The sequence below is a fragment of the Trachypithecus francoisi genome, unplaced genomic scaffold, assembly GCF_009764315.1.
Source record: "Trachypithecus francoisi isolate TF-2019V2 unplaced genomic scaffold, Tfra_2.0 Lachesis_group6, whole genome shotgun sequence".
NCBI lineage: Eukaryota > Metazoa > Chordata > Mammalia > Primates > Cercopithecidae > Trachypithecus > Trachypithecus francoisi.
In genome coordinates this window covers 33674814-33691617 of record NW_022681471.1, presented here as the reverse complement: position 1 = coordinate 33691617, position 16804 = coordinate 33674814, and the positions used below count along the sequence as shown (strand labels likewise).

The following is a 16804-nucleotide window of genomic DNA, read 5'->3' as shown; positions in this document are numbered from 1 at the left end:
GAATAGCCAAACTTAGGATCTACATGCATGAAAAGAGAAATAAATTAACACTATTTTTATAACAAAAGAAATGAAATTTATAAAATATGCAAAAGCTTTATCTTTTAGGTTCAGTAAACACTTATTTATACTTCCTATATGGTATGCTTTTCCACATACATTATATTGGGTTTCCTTGATAACATTTTTACTGATTTTTAAAAGTAGACTGGGCACAGTGGCTCGTGCCCATAATTCCAGCACTTTGGGAGACTGAGGCAGGAGGATTGCCTGAGGCCAGGAGTTCAAGACCAGCCTGGGAAACAGAGAGAGACCCCCATCTCCACAAGAAATTTAAAAATCAGTTAAGTGTAGTGGCATGCCTCTGTAGTCCTAGCTACTCACGAGGCTGAAGTGGGAGTATCACTTGAGCCCAGGAGGTGGAGATTGCAGTGATCTGAGATGGTGCCACTGCACTCCAGCCTGGGCAGCAGAGCAAGATCCTGTCTTTAGAAAAAGCAATATATGTGCATGCATGGAGGCAAGGTATATACGGGAACTCTCTGTACTTTCTACTCAATTTTTTGGTGAACCTAAAACTTCTCTAAAAAATAAACTTTATTAAAAAAGGCAATATATGCTTATTGTAGAAAATTAAATTTACGAAGGTATAAAGAAACTTAACATAACCCACAATCTTACCACCCAGAAACCACTATTGACTTTTCTCTTTTAGTTTTTTCTGTGCATATATATTTATAACCATTTAAAAAATAAAATAACAATCATGCTGCAGATGTCATTTAACCATCCTACACCTACAGGAATAGCAAAACGTTAACACCAGAAATTAATGTGCCTTTCAGCAATAAATTAAAAAACCGAATACATTTTGTTAACTGGTCAAATAAAACTTTATTTTCACAATTGGTGGACATGCACAACAGTTGAAATATTCTGAAAAAAACCTGGACATATATAATTAAAGTGACAAACACATTTCTTTTCTCTCTTTCTCATCAGGATCTAAGCCAATAAACTAAAAATAAAAACATGAATCAAGAATGATCCCAACCACCATGCTGGAAACTAAATATTTCATTTTTGTTTCACTAAAGATATGTCATTAGCATAACTAAAGAAAATTATACTCCAATTGGAAATACAGCGTGAAACATTATACTGTATTGAATTCTGCACATGATAAATTGAGAAATGAAACCATGAAAAAATGCACAGGAAAAAAAGCAAATGAGACATTTTACATAAAAATAAGAATATGACACACTGAGAACTATAAAATATTGATGAAATTGAAGAAGACATAAATAAAATGATATCCTGTGTTCATAGGTTGGAAGAATTAATATTATTATTATTTTTTTTTTTTTTGAGACGGAGTCTCACTGTGTCGCCCAGGCTGGAGTGCAGTGGCAAGATCTCGGCTCACTGCAAGCTCCGCCTCCCAGGTTCACGCCATTCTCCCGCCTCAGCCTCCGAGTAGCTGGGACTACAGGAGCCCACCACCGCGCCCGGCTAGTTTTTTGTATTTTTAGTAGAGACGGGGTTTCACCGTGTTAGCCAGGATGGTCTCGATCTCCTGACCTCGTGATCCGCCGGTCTCGGCCTCCCAAAGTGCTGGGATTACAGGCTTGAGCCACCGCGCCCGGCCGAATTAATATTATTAAAATGTACAGACTACCCAAAGAAATCAACAGTTTTAATGCAATCCTTGTCAAAATTCAAATGACAAGGGTTTTTCACAAAAATGGAAAAAAAAATTCCTAAAATGTGTATGGGACCTCAAAAGACCCCAAATGGCCAAAACAATCTTGACCAAAAGTAACAAAGCTGGAAGCAACATACTACCTGATATCAAAAATATACTAAAACTACAGTAATCAAAACAGCATGGTACTGGCATAAAAATAGACATTCGGGCCGGGCGCGGTGGCTCAAGCCTGTAATCCCAGCACTTTGGGAGGCCGAGACGGGCGGATCACGAGGTCAGGAGATCGAGACCATCCTGGCTAACACGGTGAAACCCCGTCTCTACTAAAAAAAAAAACTACAAAAAACTAGCGGGCGACGTGGCGGCGCCTGTAGTCCCAGCTACCCGGGAGGCTGAGACAGGAGAATGGCGTGAACCCGGGAGGCGGAGCTTGCAGTGAGCTGAGATCGGCCACAGCGCTCCAGCCTGGGTGACAGAGCGAGACTCTGTCTCAAAAAAAAAAAAAAAATAGACATTCAGACAAACGGAACAGAATACATAGCCCCAAATAAGTCAACACATTTATAGTCAATTGATCTTTGAAAAAGTGCCAAGAACACACAATGAGGAAAGGACAGTTTCTTCAATAAAGTGCACTGGAAAACTGGATATTCACATGTCTCCTTTGAAAAAGAATGAAATTAGACCCTTTACTCACACCATATACAAAAATAAAAGAGATTAAAGACTTAAATATAAAACCTGAAATTTAAAACTACTAGAAGAAAACATGGGGGAAACAACTTCTTGACATCAGTCAGGGCAATGATTTTTGGAATATGACTTCCAAATCATAGGCAACAAAAGCAAAAATAGATGATTGGGAATGCATCAAACTGAAAAGCTTCTGCACAGCCAAGGAAACAATCAACAGAGTGAAAAGACAACCTACAGAATGGAAAAAAATATTTGCAAGCCATGCATCTGATAAGGGGTTAATATCCAAAATATACAAGGAACTCAAACACTCAATGGCGAGAAAACAAATAACCCAGTAAAAGATGAGCAAGGGACCTAATAGACATTTCTGAAAAGAAGACATCAATATGGCCAACGGGTATATACAAAAATGCTCATCATGCTTAATCATCAGGAAATTACAAATTAACACCACAATGAGATCACTTCACACTTGTCAGAATGGCTGTTATCAGAAATACGAAAGAAAAGTGCTGGCAAGGATCTGAAGAGAAAGGAACCCTTGTATATTGTTTGTGGGAATGTAAATTGGTACAGCCATTGTGGAAAACAGTGTAGACGTTCCTAAAAAAATTAAAAATAGAACTACCATATGATCTAGCAATCTCACCTTTGGGTATATATTCAAAAGAAATGAAATCAGTATGTCAAAGAGATATCTACAATCCCATGTTTGTCGCAGCATTATTCACAATAGCTAAGATGTGAAATTAACCTAAGTCCGCTAAGTGTCCATTGATGAATGAATGGATAAAGCAAATGTGGTATATATACACAATGGAATACTATTCAGCCTTAAGAAAGAATAGATCCTGTCATTTGTGATAATGTGGATGAACCTGGAGGACATTATGCTAAATGAAAGAAGCCAGGCAGGTACAGAAAAGACCAATACTACATAGTCTCACTTACATGTGAAATCCAAAAAGGTTGAACTCATAGAGGCAGAAAAAGTAGAATGATGGTGGCCAGGGCCTGGGAGTGGGGGCAATGGAAATATGTTGGTAAAATGGAACAAAGTTTCAGTTATGTAGGATGAATAAATTCTGGAAATCTACTGTACAGCATGGTGACTACAGTTATGGTGTTGTATACTTGAAGATGCTAAGAGACTGAATCTTTAGTATTCTTACCACAAAAAAATAGTGAGTGAGTTGATGAGTACGTTAGTTAGCTTGATTTAATCATTTCACATTATGTATGTGTATATACATATATTATATATATAACAACATCATGTTGTATACTGTAAATATATACGATTATTTTATTTGTCAATTATACCTTAATAAAGCTGGGGGATAAATGAGTATATAACTATGCACCTATCAGAATGGCTAAAATAAGAAATAATGATCACAATGCATGTTGGTGAGGATGAATACCTGGCACCTGTGAAAGGTGGGGGTTTGCTAATGGTGGTAGTTCAGGAACTTCCCTGGAGACTCTTCAAATCAGAGGTAGCAGGCCTTTATACACTTGCAATTCTATGATTTTTCCATATGTGGGAAAATTATATTTGACTAAATGTGCAGCCAGCTGCTTGGCAACATTTCCCAGGAGAGCCGGGATTGCAGTAAAAAGGGACCATTTCTGGCACTGTTTTTGGAACACCCTAGATTGGCTTCAATGGTTTCAAAGGAACATTTTTGCACAATTTTCTCAAAATTAATTTTCCCAATTCATTTTATACCAAAGATAATTTAAGGCAGGAAATATCCCCCTGAAAATCCTTCTATCTAAATTGTATTTTATCCCTGGTTCTTCCTCCACAAAGCCTTCGTAGACTCACTTGGCCCACAGTGAGCTCTTCCTGTGAGAATTCCTCCTGTATTTATAATACAAGTTCAGGTGGCCTTTCAGAGGGCCATGTAATTTAGCACAATCTTCTGGGTCTATGTCCTTGCTCTGTTTGTCAGCAATTGGCTCTCTCCCCAATCAGGTTGTCTACTCCTTGAGAATAAGGTTGGTGTCAGATACCTTAGTCATACTGCCTCCCCAAGCCCCCTCACTGGGTTGGCATAGTTTAGAACCAAACATCTGTTCAAAAACATGCAACCGAGAAAGGGGATGGGGATGACATGAAGTCTGGGTCCCTGTAAAGCACTTAAAAATAGCTTCAAGAGAGCTCCTTGCATGAACACCTATTGCAATTTTCTCCTGGATGCTAAAACCATGCGTACATTATGTTGGGCTCTGTATTTAACCAGCCTGAAGTCTGGACTTATTTTCCTTGGGCCCTCAGCCAGAGACCACAGAGAAAAAGCAGCCTTGGGTGAATGTCTTGTTTGGAAGTGGAAAGACCTTGTTCAAGTATTGGTGTAGGAATAGCAGCAGACAGGAGCTGAGCTACCTCCCTAACTGGGGGGTGATCAGTAAAAAAGGAAATTACTATCCACAGTAGATTGTGAGATTGTGCCCTACTGGCAGCTGCTGAGTGATAGTGCTGAGATAGAAACCAAGGCAGGCTGGATCCACAAGCTGTGCTCTCAGCCACTAGGTTACACTGCCTCTGATGATGGTTCCCTGTTAATGAACATACTTGCTATTTCTGGTTTTTAAACATTTGCAAGTACTCTTCCTTCGTTCGTTGAGCAGGGACTTCTCTCTCTCTCCCTATCTGTCCAATCTATCTTTTATCTGTCTATCATCTATCTATCTATCTTTCTTTTTTTTTTTTAGATGGAATCTTGCCCTGTTGCCCAGGCTGGAGTGCAATGGCGCAATCTCCACTCACTGCAAACTCCACCTCCCGGGTTCAAGCAATTCTCCTGCCCCAGCCTCCTGAGTAGCTGGTATTACAGGCGTGCATCACCACACCTGGCTAATTTTGTATTTTTTAGTAGAGACAGGGTTTCACCATGTTGGCCAGGCTGGTCTCGAACTCCTGACCTAGGGTGATCCACCTGCTTCGGCCTCCCAAAGTGCTGGGATTAGAGGCATGAATCACTGCTCCCAGCCTTTTTCTTTCTTTTATCTGTCTATCTTGTTCCCTGTTGTATCCCCAGTGCCTGGCAATGGTTGTTAAGGAAAAGTTGCTGAAAAAAGTCCCTCTTCTATTCCTACAGTGCTCTGTGATTGCCTGTGTCATTTTACTTACCATACTATGTTGTATGAGGTGGGACTGCACTTATTTCAGACATTTCTTTGTTTCTTGGAATTTTTTTACATGAACACTAGTAAGAAGGATGTATCCTCTTCCGTGCCTTCCCTCCAGTTGACTCAGAGGTTGGTTCATGACCAATCGCAAAAAGCAGGGTAGTAGCACATATGAATCTTCTCTCTAAATACTCTTCGGATGTATTTCACTTTGTATAATATATGTTCTTGAAACTGTGTATAATACGTGTTCTTGAAACGTATTTCACTTTGTATAATAGTGTTCTTGAAACCAAATGACCATTTGGCACTGTTTGGCAACAGGTTGCCTCACCAGCCCACTGACCTCCAGAGTCTTCTGGAATTTATTAGGCATTAATAAAATTGTGTTTGCTTGAATAGAGAAGCTACCATCACTGTGTGGATTAGAATGTCATTGGTGTAAAAAAATCTATGAAGATACTACATCTACATGCCAAGTTAGATCAATGCAATTTGGTATGTGGTATCTCCTTAGATCCTCACAATGCCACCCTTATCCTCCTGTTACAAATAAGAAAACTGAGGAAAAGTGATTGCCAGAAAAGAGGAAGACAAGATAGAGACGTAAAAGATAAGAGAGAAAAAGTACAGGAAGTTTTGGGCAAAAAGAAACCAAAACTTAAACATTTCTGGAGACACTGCCTGGGCCACCCTCCTGAATGAAGATCTGAGGTCAGGGTAGCTGGAAAAAAAAAAAAAAAAAAAATCCTTCTACAACTTTTGCCTTCTCTTGGATCGAAGCACGACCTCTACTCTGAAACAGAGTCATACAGCTCCACTCAGTGGCAGTCTCTAGGTAGTGCACCGAGAGAGTCTGCAGCAGCCACCCAGACCCAATGAATCAGAACCCTGAAAGACAAAGGAGAGGCGGTTATGTTATTTTATTTAATCCCCACGAGGTTTTGATGTGATGCAACATTTGAGAATTTCAGGCCAAACTTGTGCTTTCTCTATGACATGAGACCTTTTTAATTTAATCCCCACGAGATTCTGATGTGCTGCCACATTTGAGAATTTCTGGCCAAACTCGTGTAGTTTCTCTATGACATGAAGGCTTTTTCTGATGCCAATTAGTGTGGCAGGAGGCACCTGGGTAAAGCAGAACCTAGACCCTCTCTTTGCTCTTTGCATTCTCTTCTCAGGAGTTTCCTTCTTTCTCATCAACTATCACTTCTCAGTGCGTGATTATGTATTAGGTACTGTGGTGATATAGCATGGCACAAGACAAACAACATGTCTGTTCTCGTGGGGCTTACAGGGAGAAAGACAGCAAATCTATACTTACAGATGGTGATAGGTTCTATGAAGGTAGTAGACAGATATAGCACTGAGACAGAAAATAACCGAGGTTAGAGAAGGCCTCTTTGAGGAGTTGACATTGAAGCTGAGACTTGAAGGTTGAGAAGAAGCCAGCCATGGGAAGAGTAGAAGCAAAGTCTTGCACACCAAGGAGCAAGCTTGGCAAGCAGACTGCAGGCTAGATTTCGGCCCACCCTACACCTCAGCTGGATACCTTTGTGTAGAGAACAATCTGCACAATCTTACGTGGGAGTAAGGGGTAAGGGGATTGTTCCAGCAGATGGAATTTCATGGGTAGGAAAGAACATGTATTCTAGAAATTACGAGAACAGTGCCAGGCAAAGACTAGATCACACAGGGTCTTATGGGGTAAGATAAGGAGTTTGTATCTTATTTAATTCACAAGAAGTCAGTGAAGGTTTTTATTTTTTATTTTTTATTTTTTATTTTTTTTTGAGACGGAGTCTCACTCTGTCGCCCGGGCTGGAGTGCAGTGGCCGGATCTCAGCTCACTGCAAGCTCCGCCTCCCGGGTTCACGCCATTCTCCTGCCTCAGCCTCCCGGGTAGCTGGGACTACAGGCGCCCGCCACCTCGCCCGGCTAGTTTTTTGTATTTTTTTAGTAGAGACGGGGTTTCACAGTGTTAGCCAGGATGGTCTCGATCTCCTGACCTCATGATCCGCCCGTCTCGGCCTCCCAAAGTGCTGGGATTACAGGCTTGAGCCACCGCGCCCGGCCGAAGGTTTTCAAACAGGACGACTGAAAGGATATGAATTATATTCTTTAAAAAGCTCCCTAGTTGTGCAGAGAATCCACTGGAAGGGGAAAAACCAATTAGGAGGCTACTGAGTAGTCGAATCAGAAATTCTAATGGTTTGCATTAGAATGAGAGTATTAATAGTTGAAGAGGTGAAAAATGGACAGATTTGAGAGACGTTTAGGAGGTAAACTGACAGATGGAATGGATGTAGAAAGGAATTAAAGAGGGCAACCAAGTTTCCGATTAAAGCATCTTGGTGGGTAGAAGTGCCATTTCTTAAGAAGGAAGAACAAGCAGAGAGGAGGAGCAAATCAAGAATGACATTTTAGCTACTTCAAGTTGGAGAGATCTGTGAGATACTCAAGTGGAGATGCCAAGTCAAATTTGTTATAAACTTGGAAGAGGGGTTTGAGACACAGATATCAATTTGGAAATTATAATCACTGGGTTATCTTCAAGGCCTTGAAACAAAGATTAGATCACTGAGGGAAGGGAGTATAGAGAGGCAAAGTCCCAGAACAGAGCCCAGAGAAACTCTAGTTTTGGGGGAATGAGGTAAAGAGTGGCCAAAGAGGAGAAAACTCAGAAAACTTTAATGCCACAGAAATCCTGAAAGAGGCTGTTTAAGGAAGAGTAATGTGGGTAGCTGCTGCTGAAAGATCAAGGAAACCGAGAAGAGAAAGAGACTGATGGCTTTGACCACATGGTAGTCATTGCGGACCATAATCGGAGCAAGGGCACCCAAAATAAGAAGTGGTGGTCAGAGTGTGGAATTCTTAAGATTTTTTAATCTTGAGATTTTGGGAGTGATGTGTATTTTCATTAAGAAAGGTATAGGATCCTTGGCATGGTCCTGAGAGTAAGTGGATGAGGTAGGGTAGACGGCAAATCATTGGAAATGTAGAAGCTAAGAAACAGAAATGTTTGTGTGTTCAATGGCAAAATTGTCAAAAACTTGGGGTGGAGAGAAAGTGTAGTGAAACTGTGGTTGCCAAGCAGTCTTGAACGTACTCATGACCACAAATTTTAGTCAGCTTAGTCAACCAATTTTCAATTTTTTTTTTTTTTTTTTTTGAGACGGAGTCTCGCAGTCGCCCAGGCTGGAGTGCAGTGGCCGGATCTCAGCTCACTGCAAGCTCCGCCTCCCGGGTTTACGCCATTCTCCTGCCTCAGCCTCCCGAGTAGCTGGGACTACAGGCGCCTGCCAACTCGCCCGGCTAGTTTTTTCTATTTTTTAGTAGAGACGGGGTTTCACCGTGTTAGCCAGGATGGTCTTGATCTCCTGACCTCGCGATCCACCCGTCTCGGCCTCCCAAAGTGCTGGGATTACAGGCTTGAGCCACCGCGCCCGGCCAATTTTCAATATTTTTATCTGCTTCATTTAGTGGCAAGGAAAAAGTAATAGAATGCAATTCAACTAGAGTTGGGGTTTTGCCTAGTAGATATGATAGACAGCTGAGAGGAGAAAGGGAATGGAGTGACTTTAGCATGAGTAGGTATGGTTTCCTATTGCTGCTGTAACAAATCACCACAAACTTTGTGGCTTAAAATACAAACTTATAATATTAGAGTTGCAGAGGTCGGAAGTGTCATTGAGCTGAAATCAAGGTGTAGGCAGAGCTGTATTCCTTCTGGAGACTCTAGAAGAGAATCTGTTTCTTTGACTTTTCCAGCTTCTACAGCCTGCCCACATTCACTGGCTTATAGTTCCCTTCCTCCATCTTTAAAGCCAGCAACATCAGGCCAAGTCTTTCTCATGCTGCCATCTCTGGTTCTCTCTTCTAATTTCCTCTCCCACTTTTAAGGACGCTTGTGATTGCATTGGGCCTATCTGGCTAATCCAGAATAATCTCCCTATCCTAAAGTCAACTGATTAGCAACATTAACTCTATCTGCAACCTTAATTCCCCTCTGCCAGGTAACCTAACAGACCCACAGGGTTCTGGGGATTAGGACACGGGCATCTTTGGGGAGGCCAGCATTCTGCCTGTGATAATAACAACACATAATGGATGGAATTTATGTAAGTAGGCAAATGAAGAAGATGGTAGGAAGGTAGAGTGAAAAAGTGGTTAGGTCAGCAGATTGGGGAAATAATCTGATGGAATTGAAACATTGTAGCAGTAGAGAAGAAATTTTCTAAATGGTGCCATTTCTGGTAATGGAAAGTGGAAAAGGCTAGTGTAGGACCATGGGGGTAAGTATCTGATGTAAGGTTGTAGAAAAGATCAGACGAGGAGGTCATGGAAGTGGAATTCCAGGGCGTGGGATGAGTCATCCCTGTGGGTGTTAAAGTCACCAAGAATGATGAACAAACTTCAGTGTAGGGAAGAAGACTGAGGATGCAAGGAAAGGCATAAACCCCACAAGCTAGATGAGCCTGGAAGTGAAAAGGAGCCTGTGGTGGTGCAGACTTGCCCAGAATTGGAAGAATGGAGCCCTGACATGCAACTCCACTCCCAGGGACTGAGCTCAAAGTCACAGAGTCTGTGCAATGACCCCCTTAGGATGTAGGGGTCAAGGTCAAATCCCAAGAGAGATCAGCATTCCAGACTGTCCCCCACCCCTCTCATGGCTTCCACGAGCAGCAGGAAGTGCTGGACTTGAAGACTGTGGGCTCTCCCCCGCCTGGAGGGAGATGGCACTCTTGTGCCAGATTAGGCACAGAGTAGGCACCCACAGCCTACTCTGGCTGTGACACAGTAGACTAGGAGGCAAGCAAGGGACCAAGTCACTCCCTGTATGTGGGGGGCGGGGGCAGGGTCTCCCCTGGGGAGTGAGATCCCTCATTGTCCCCAGCCCCACAGCAGAATCACACTAGGTTGCAAAAGCAGAAATCTCATACGAGGCCAGGGAGACGATCCCAAAAGAGAAAGGAAGAGGGGATAGCAAGGCCCTTTGTAGACAGTCAAGCCCTAGGCAGGGAGAAGAGAAACACCATTCATGGTGATAGTGATTCCAAAGCCCTTTGCTTCATTTAGCAAACATTTATCAAACACTGACCTGGTGCAGAGCCCTGTGGCAGGCACTGTGGGTGCTACAAACTTGAGGCAGGCCTGGGTGTTCACCCTAAAGGGCCTGTGCTTTCTTAGAGGAGATAAACCATGTCCACACATATCACTGTCATTCAGGATAGTGTCTGGTTAGGGTGGTGGGGGACAGATATAGAAAAGTGGGCTGCCTGGAGGCAATGAGTTTTGAGCCAGGCTGTAAAGGAGATCTTTGGGCTGGTCTTCCAGGGGTGTTCTCTGCCATCCCAACATTAAGTGGAAATCTCTGAGGGTTGTTGTGGCTTTAGGTCTCTCCCTCTGGCCCACTTTGACCCTGATGGTGGGTCTGCAAATGGAAAGGACTTGGCCACTTCTGTTGACTGAGAGACGGCGGTGGGGTGGGGAAAGAGAGCACCTTTCCCTAAGAAAATCTGAAATCCTGGGTTGTGCCAACTACCTGGCTTGGCACAGATCAGATGTCATTGGTGGGATAGCTGGAGATAAAGGAAAAGTAGCAACTACATACCAGAGATAAGGGAATGTGACATCCTGGATGGGTCTGCATCTGCAGGCAACAGGCTCAGGCAGATAACCAAGGCTATGGAGATTGTTCCATGGACCTCTGGCTCACGTACTTGCCATGAAGAGAGCCCCAGTGCGGGAGCTGGGAGGACACTCTCCCTCAGTTTCACTTCAGGTAGTTTCACCTCACTTCTTGAAAGCACACCTGCTCAGCTTTTTCCTTTCTCTTCTGTTTGCTGGTGCTAACTAGTTTCCCCTCCCTGGGACTTGGAAACAACTGGTAAGATAGTTTACTGCCACTGCAACAGAACCATCTCCTCCAGGATCTGCCTCACTCCTTGACAACAACTTGCTCCATAACAAGCCCAGTGCCCAGTCCTATTTTCTTGCAGAAAGAAGCAGCTACTGCTGTGCACTTTTTGCCCTAGAGACCTCAAAATTGACAGCAGTCATCACATTGTGTTTCACACTCATTGATAAGTGGACAAGGCAACTGAAGAGGAATGATTTAGTATAAACTGGAGTCTCGGCAAATATATTGGAACGTTGACACTATGCAGCTGGGAGGGCTCAGCTTCCAGAGGTCTGAGCTAACCTCCACCCCAAAGAGGGGCATAGGAATGATGGGGGAAGAGGCACTAGGATGTAAACCGTGAGCAGTCTGTCATCTTTGGATTTCATCAGTCAAACAAGCAAGAGGTACAAATGACAGTTGTAAGAAGGCATAGCATTGGTGAATGGAAGACACTCAATAAATTTGGTAAATGAATAAATAAATGGTTTAGTGAATAAGGTTGATCACTTTAGGTAGGAGGTGAAGAAGATCGGAGGGCACTGACCAGGCAAATACAGAAAAGAATGGTGGTACAGGCCAGGCACGGTGGCTCATGCCTGTAATCCCAGCACTTTGGAAGGCTGAGGCTGGCAGATCACAAGGTCAGGAGATTGAGACCATCCTGGCTAACACAGTGAAACCCAGTCTCTACTAAAAATACAAAAAAATTAGCCGGGCATGGTGGCGGGCACCTGTAGTCCCAGCTACTCGGGAGACTGAGGCAGGAGAATGGCGTGAACCTGGGAGATGGAGCTTGCAGTGAGCCGAGATCATGCCACTGCACTCCAGCCTGAGCGACAAAGCAAGACTCCGTCTCAAAAAAAAAAAAAAAAAAAAAAATCGTGGTACAAAGAGGAGTATGCGTCCTATGGAAGGCAGGAAACCTACTTAGTATAGTAATTACATAATAGTCTCCATATTGCTTCTGGGCCTTGCAGAACCTAAAATGTTTCCTCTCTGCCCTTTACAGAAGTTTCCCCAATCCAGGTGCCTCCACATTGGACTTACTATAGTGTTGCTAATCCTAAAATTAAAAGCGCAAGACTTGTGTGGACCAAAAGGGTAGCCCTGGACACTAAGGCCTCAAAGAAAAGGTGGAGTTCTGGATTCTGAGTTGTCCTAGAGCTAAAGGGCCTTGATCATTCATTGGACACAGAACACGTCAATCTGAAGTTTTCAGCAAATGGGCTTAGAGGTCGCTGAGAGCCCCTCATTGACGCTTCCGGTCCCGCCCCCTGTCGCCTGCCAACCGGAATCTTTCCCGCCTTGTCTAAGTCCTCTCAGGCCAGCCTTGGTGGGGGGCTCCTGGGATTCGCTCCTTGCCCTTCCCGCCTTAGGGTGTCCTCTGAGACAGACTCTTATTCCCTCAATAAGGAGACAGACTCTTACTCCCTCAGCGGCCAAACCCTCGCCTCCCCTCAGCCGTAGCCACCTCAGTGGCCACCGTCTTCACCACGGTCACCTCAGCCTGCTCGCCACCCCAGTTGAGGTACTGACTGGTGTCATGTCTGCCACAGGGGATCAAGACCCGATCCAAGAGGACCAGGAGGGCCCAGTGAGCCAGGAGAGAGCACAGGCCAAGGCGGGAGGTGACTGGGAGGCTGGTGACTCTGGCCCCGACAGTGGAGACATGGTGCCTGCGGCCGAGGTGGTCGGAGTCGCAGGGCCCATGGAAGGCCTCGGGGAGGAGGAGGGTGAGCAGGCGGCAGGCCTGGCCACAGGCCCTGGGGTCAGGAACCCCGAGGAAGACTCGCAGATCAGGATAGTAGTGGAGATGGTGGAGGAGGAGGAGGAGGAGGAGGAGGAGGAGAGGAAGAGGAGGAGGAGGAGGAAGAGAGGAACGAGGCAGGCAACTTTGACTTGGTCGTGGCCACCCATCGCTACCCCATAATAGGCTTTCGCGTGGAGTTTCTGGATATGGTCCACTCCCTTCTCCACCGCCTCTATCACAACGACCACATCCTGATCGGGATGCGTGGCGGCCGCCTGATGCAGAGGTCCCGCACTGCGGCGCCCAGTGGCTCAAATGAGCCCCCACTGTTGCTGGTGCGTGAGAGGCTGGGCGTGGGGGCCACGGGCCCTGAGGGCGAGGGCCTGGGCCTGATCCAGGAGGCCGCGTCGGTCCCAGAGCCTGAGGTGCCAGCAGACTGGGCTGAGATAATCAGGGAGCCTGCAGAAGAGCTCGCAGAGGAGGCCTCAGAGGAGCCCACAGAGGAGGCCACAGAGGAGAAGCCTGCAGAGGAGGCCGCAGAGGAGCCGATGGAGGAGGCCACAGAGGAGGAGGCTGCAGAGGAGGCCACAGAGAAACCGGCCGCAGAGGAGGCCACGGCCCCTGAGGGTGAGGAACGGGCTAGCGGCAGCAGTGGGGAGGTGGGGACCCGTGTGTCCAAGGGCTCTGGGCAGGGCCGCGGTGCGGACACAGCTGGGGAAGCGGGTGGTGAAGGGGGAGTCGGGGCCTCGGGTGGTGAAGCAGGGGTCGGGGCACTCCTGAAACTTAAGGCCGAATGTGTCCCAGTGAGTCGAAACCCAATTCTCTAACGACCTCTATGGTTTTGAGAAAACTTGCTGCCCTCTACCAACCTGTATTTGATAGGATATCTGAGATCATCGATGCCATTTGCGAGCCCGCAGATGAATGGCCGGGTAGATAGGGGTTCAGGAGGGAGCTCTGCAGGAAACAGAAGGGATACCCGCACGAAGAGAACAGGCAAATGGCAGGCATCCTTTTGGATTCATGGCTTTTCAAAGTGTAAAGATTCGTAGAAAGATGATCCTTCAAATGATGAAGTGATACAGGAGCCCTTGGTAAAACTGACACATTCAGGGGGGTGAGGAACCAACGAGCTTCACCATAGAATTTGTCTTTTGAGGCAAACAAATATTTTCCCAACAAACTTCTGACCAAAACACCGTAGAATGAGACCAGACCCGATGATTCAGATCTCTTCTCCAAAAACGAGAAATAATCAGCAGCTTTGGGTGGGAGATTTACTGGAAAAAAGGGAGATAGTGTCCCTGTGGAAATGATCAAGCAGGAGCAACGCCAGGGCCATGGAACTGTTGTGAAAACCAGTAGGAAGGTGCCCAGCTATTCCTTCCTTAGCTAACCCTATCCTGCTTCTCCTGAGGGTGGGGTACGGGATGCCGCTGCTAGTTGTAAATTGGGCTGTATTTTCTGTGAATGTCTGGTCCCAATGTGTGTATTATTCTTCACTAAAGGAGTCACTAAATCTCAGCCTGAAAAGTGGGATGAAGAGGCCCAAGATGCTGCAGGCGAGGAAGAGAAAGAACAAGAAAAAGAGAAGGATGCGGAAAACAAGGCGAAAAACTCCAAGGGGACCTAGATGCAGCAGAGGGGAAGCCGAGAAAATCCAGGTATCTGTGTATAGCTTTGAGAATCACTCGACTATTCCTGGCATTTACCTGTTGCTGATAGTTTTATTTAACAACAAAAAAGAGTCCCAGTAAATTAATTAAGAAAAAGTTTAAAATTAGCTTAAAAATTCAGTTTAGCTCACCTAAAATATTACTAGAATATTCATGTATCTAGTAATACGAACTGCAGTGTGTTCTGAAATATACTTCATGGCTACTCATTTGTTCATGTTTGAGGTGTTTTGTCGTCTAGCTGCAAGACTACTAACAAGTGGTAAGTGTATCAGACCTACTACCAAGACCAATATTTGTGTAGAAAACAGTTGCCAGACACAGCCACTAACTTGGCTGGGCCACACGCATTAGTTGGGCCGTCATTACTTGACCACAGAAATGCAGGCTCCCATAGTAACTAGGAGACAACTCAATGCCTTTTACAAAGTGACTACTTACAAATAGCAAAAAGCTAAGAATTTCAAGTAGGACCACATTTAATGACTAATACCTAAATATTTACTTAGCTATATATTTTTGTATTTTATGTCACAGTCAGATGAAAAGAATGTGTGTTTATCACTGAATTGGTAATTAAGTCTTAAGGTATATCTGTCTTTGAGTATATTTAAATGGTTAACATTTTTCTTTCTTATTTATTTATTTATTTGCATTTTCACAGCCGTGTATTTCATAATAGCTTCTTTCCCGCAAGGTAGATATGGAAACCAAGGGTCTGGGAGGGTAAGGGACTATCATTTGTGGAACCAGCACAGGCTGTTGAAGCCTGAGAGATTTATTTAAATCTCAGAATGGACCCTCATGTAGAAAGAAAAGCAACAAGCTTTTGTAGTGCTAGGCAGACAAGGTTGGTGTGATCATTTGACTGAAACCTTCAGTTCCACAAGCACCCTGATATCCAAGCTTGTGAGTTACAAAAGGAAAAGGTGGTTTTCTCTACTTGTTTAACATATAGCACACAAATCTTGCAGATATACACAGAGCTGGCCATTTTCTTCTATTTAGAAAGTCACTGGTGCTGGTTAATGTCGTGCTATTGTTTACTTTCTCTTATTTCATCCTGCAGTTGGGAAGAATAGAAAGAAGACTCTGTTGTTCATTGTTTTTATTTTTTTTTTTTCAGATGCCTGTGGGAATTTTAACACACATCGTTGCAAAGTTGGTTACATCAAAGTGATATCCAGTGACATCTAACTTTCATGCATGTATTTGACAGTGTTTGTTCAAGTAAAAAATAAAAGTTTGTTTTAAATGAATAAGCTGAAACGTGGGAAGATTTCTCAATAAATAGTGCTAACTCAAATCTCTCCTTTACCTGTTTGTTTTGGCCCATGATTCCTTCATTGAAAGGTATTACTTTCCACCATTTGGTAAGATTGTTTGAAATTCTTTTACTACAGCCAAAAATCAAGTAAAATGTCAAGTTTAAAACAATTTTTGAAAAGAGAGAGATGGGGCTCATCTTTAGATCTGTGCTGTCTACTACCTTAGTCTCTAGTAACGTTGTGGCCGCTGAGCGCTTGTAATATGGCTAGTCTGATTAATATGTCTGTAAGTGTGAAAATAATATTGCAAATCTTACTAATGACTTCATGCTGATTACATGTTGAGATGATAATACTTGAATTAAAATGAAATATTAAAGTTTTTGTTGGTTTCTTTTTATTTTCTAATGTGGCTACTAGAACATTTAGAATTACCCATGTAGATCACATTATATGTCTATTGGACAATACTGCTCTAGAGCACGGTTTTGGAGAAAACTTCGTGGATGGCCCAGGTTGCCTAGAAGCCACATGGTATTGCTGAGCTTGGGCCCAGACTTTGATTTGGAGCAGTGGTTCTCAAAGTTTGGCCCCCAAGCAGTGTCATCAGCATTACCTGGGAATTCTCAGACTCCACCCAAGACCTACGGAATC

The 16804-nt window shown here is 44.0% G+C and overlaps 1 protein-coding gene across 1 annotated transcript; it reads left to right on the top strand.

The window, feature by feature from the left end:
• The first annotated feature begins 12444 nt into the window (after window positions 1-12444).
• On the top strand, window positions 12445-16529 carry LOC117078133 (cancer/testis antigen 47B-like). The gene is made up of 4 exons (XM_033201623.1): window positions 12445-13272; window positions 13314-13833; window positions 14715-14870; window positions 16009-16529. The coding sequence occupies exons 1-3, from the start codon at window positions 12679-12681 to the stop codon at window positions 14837-14839; spliced, it is 1239 nt and encodes a 412-aa protein (XP_033057514.1). The 5' UTR covers window positions 12445-12678; the 3' UTR covers window positions 14840-14870; window positions 16009-16529.
• Window positions 16530-16804: the final 275 nt, after the last annotated feature.

Bases quoted from the DNA above. Each gene is read 5' to 3' on its own strand.
- LOC117078133 (XM_033201623.1), top strand. From the start codon at position 12,679: ATGGGCTTAGAGGTCGCTGAGAGCCCCTCATTGACGCTTCCGGTCCCG. The intron at 13,273-13,313 runs GTGGAGGAGGAG...GGAGAGGAAGAG, and splicing joins TCAGGATAGTAGTGGAGATG to GAGGAGGAGGAGGAAGAGAG. The intron at 13,834-14,714 runs GTGAGGAACGGG...TCTTCACTAAAG, and splicing joins GGAGGCCACGGCCCCTGAGG to GAGTCACTAAATCTCAGCCT.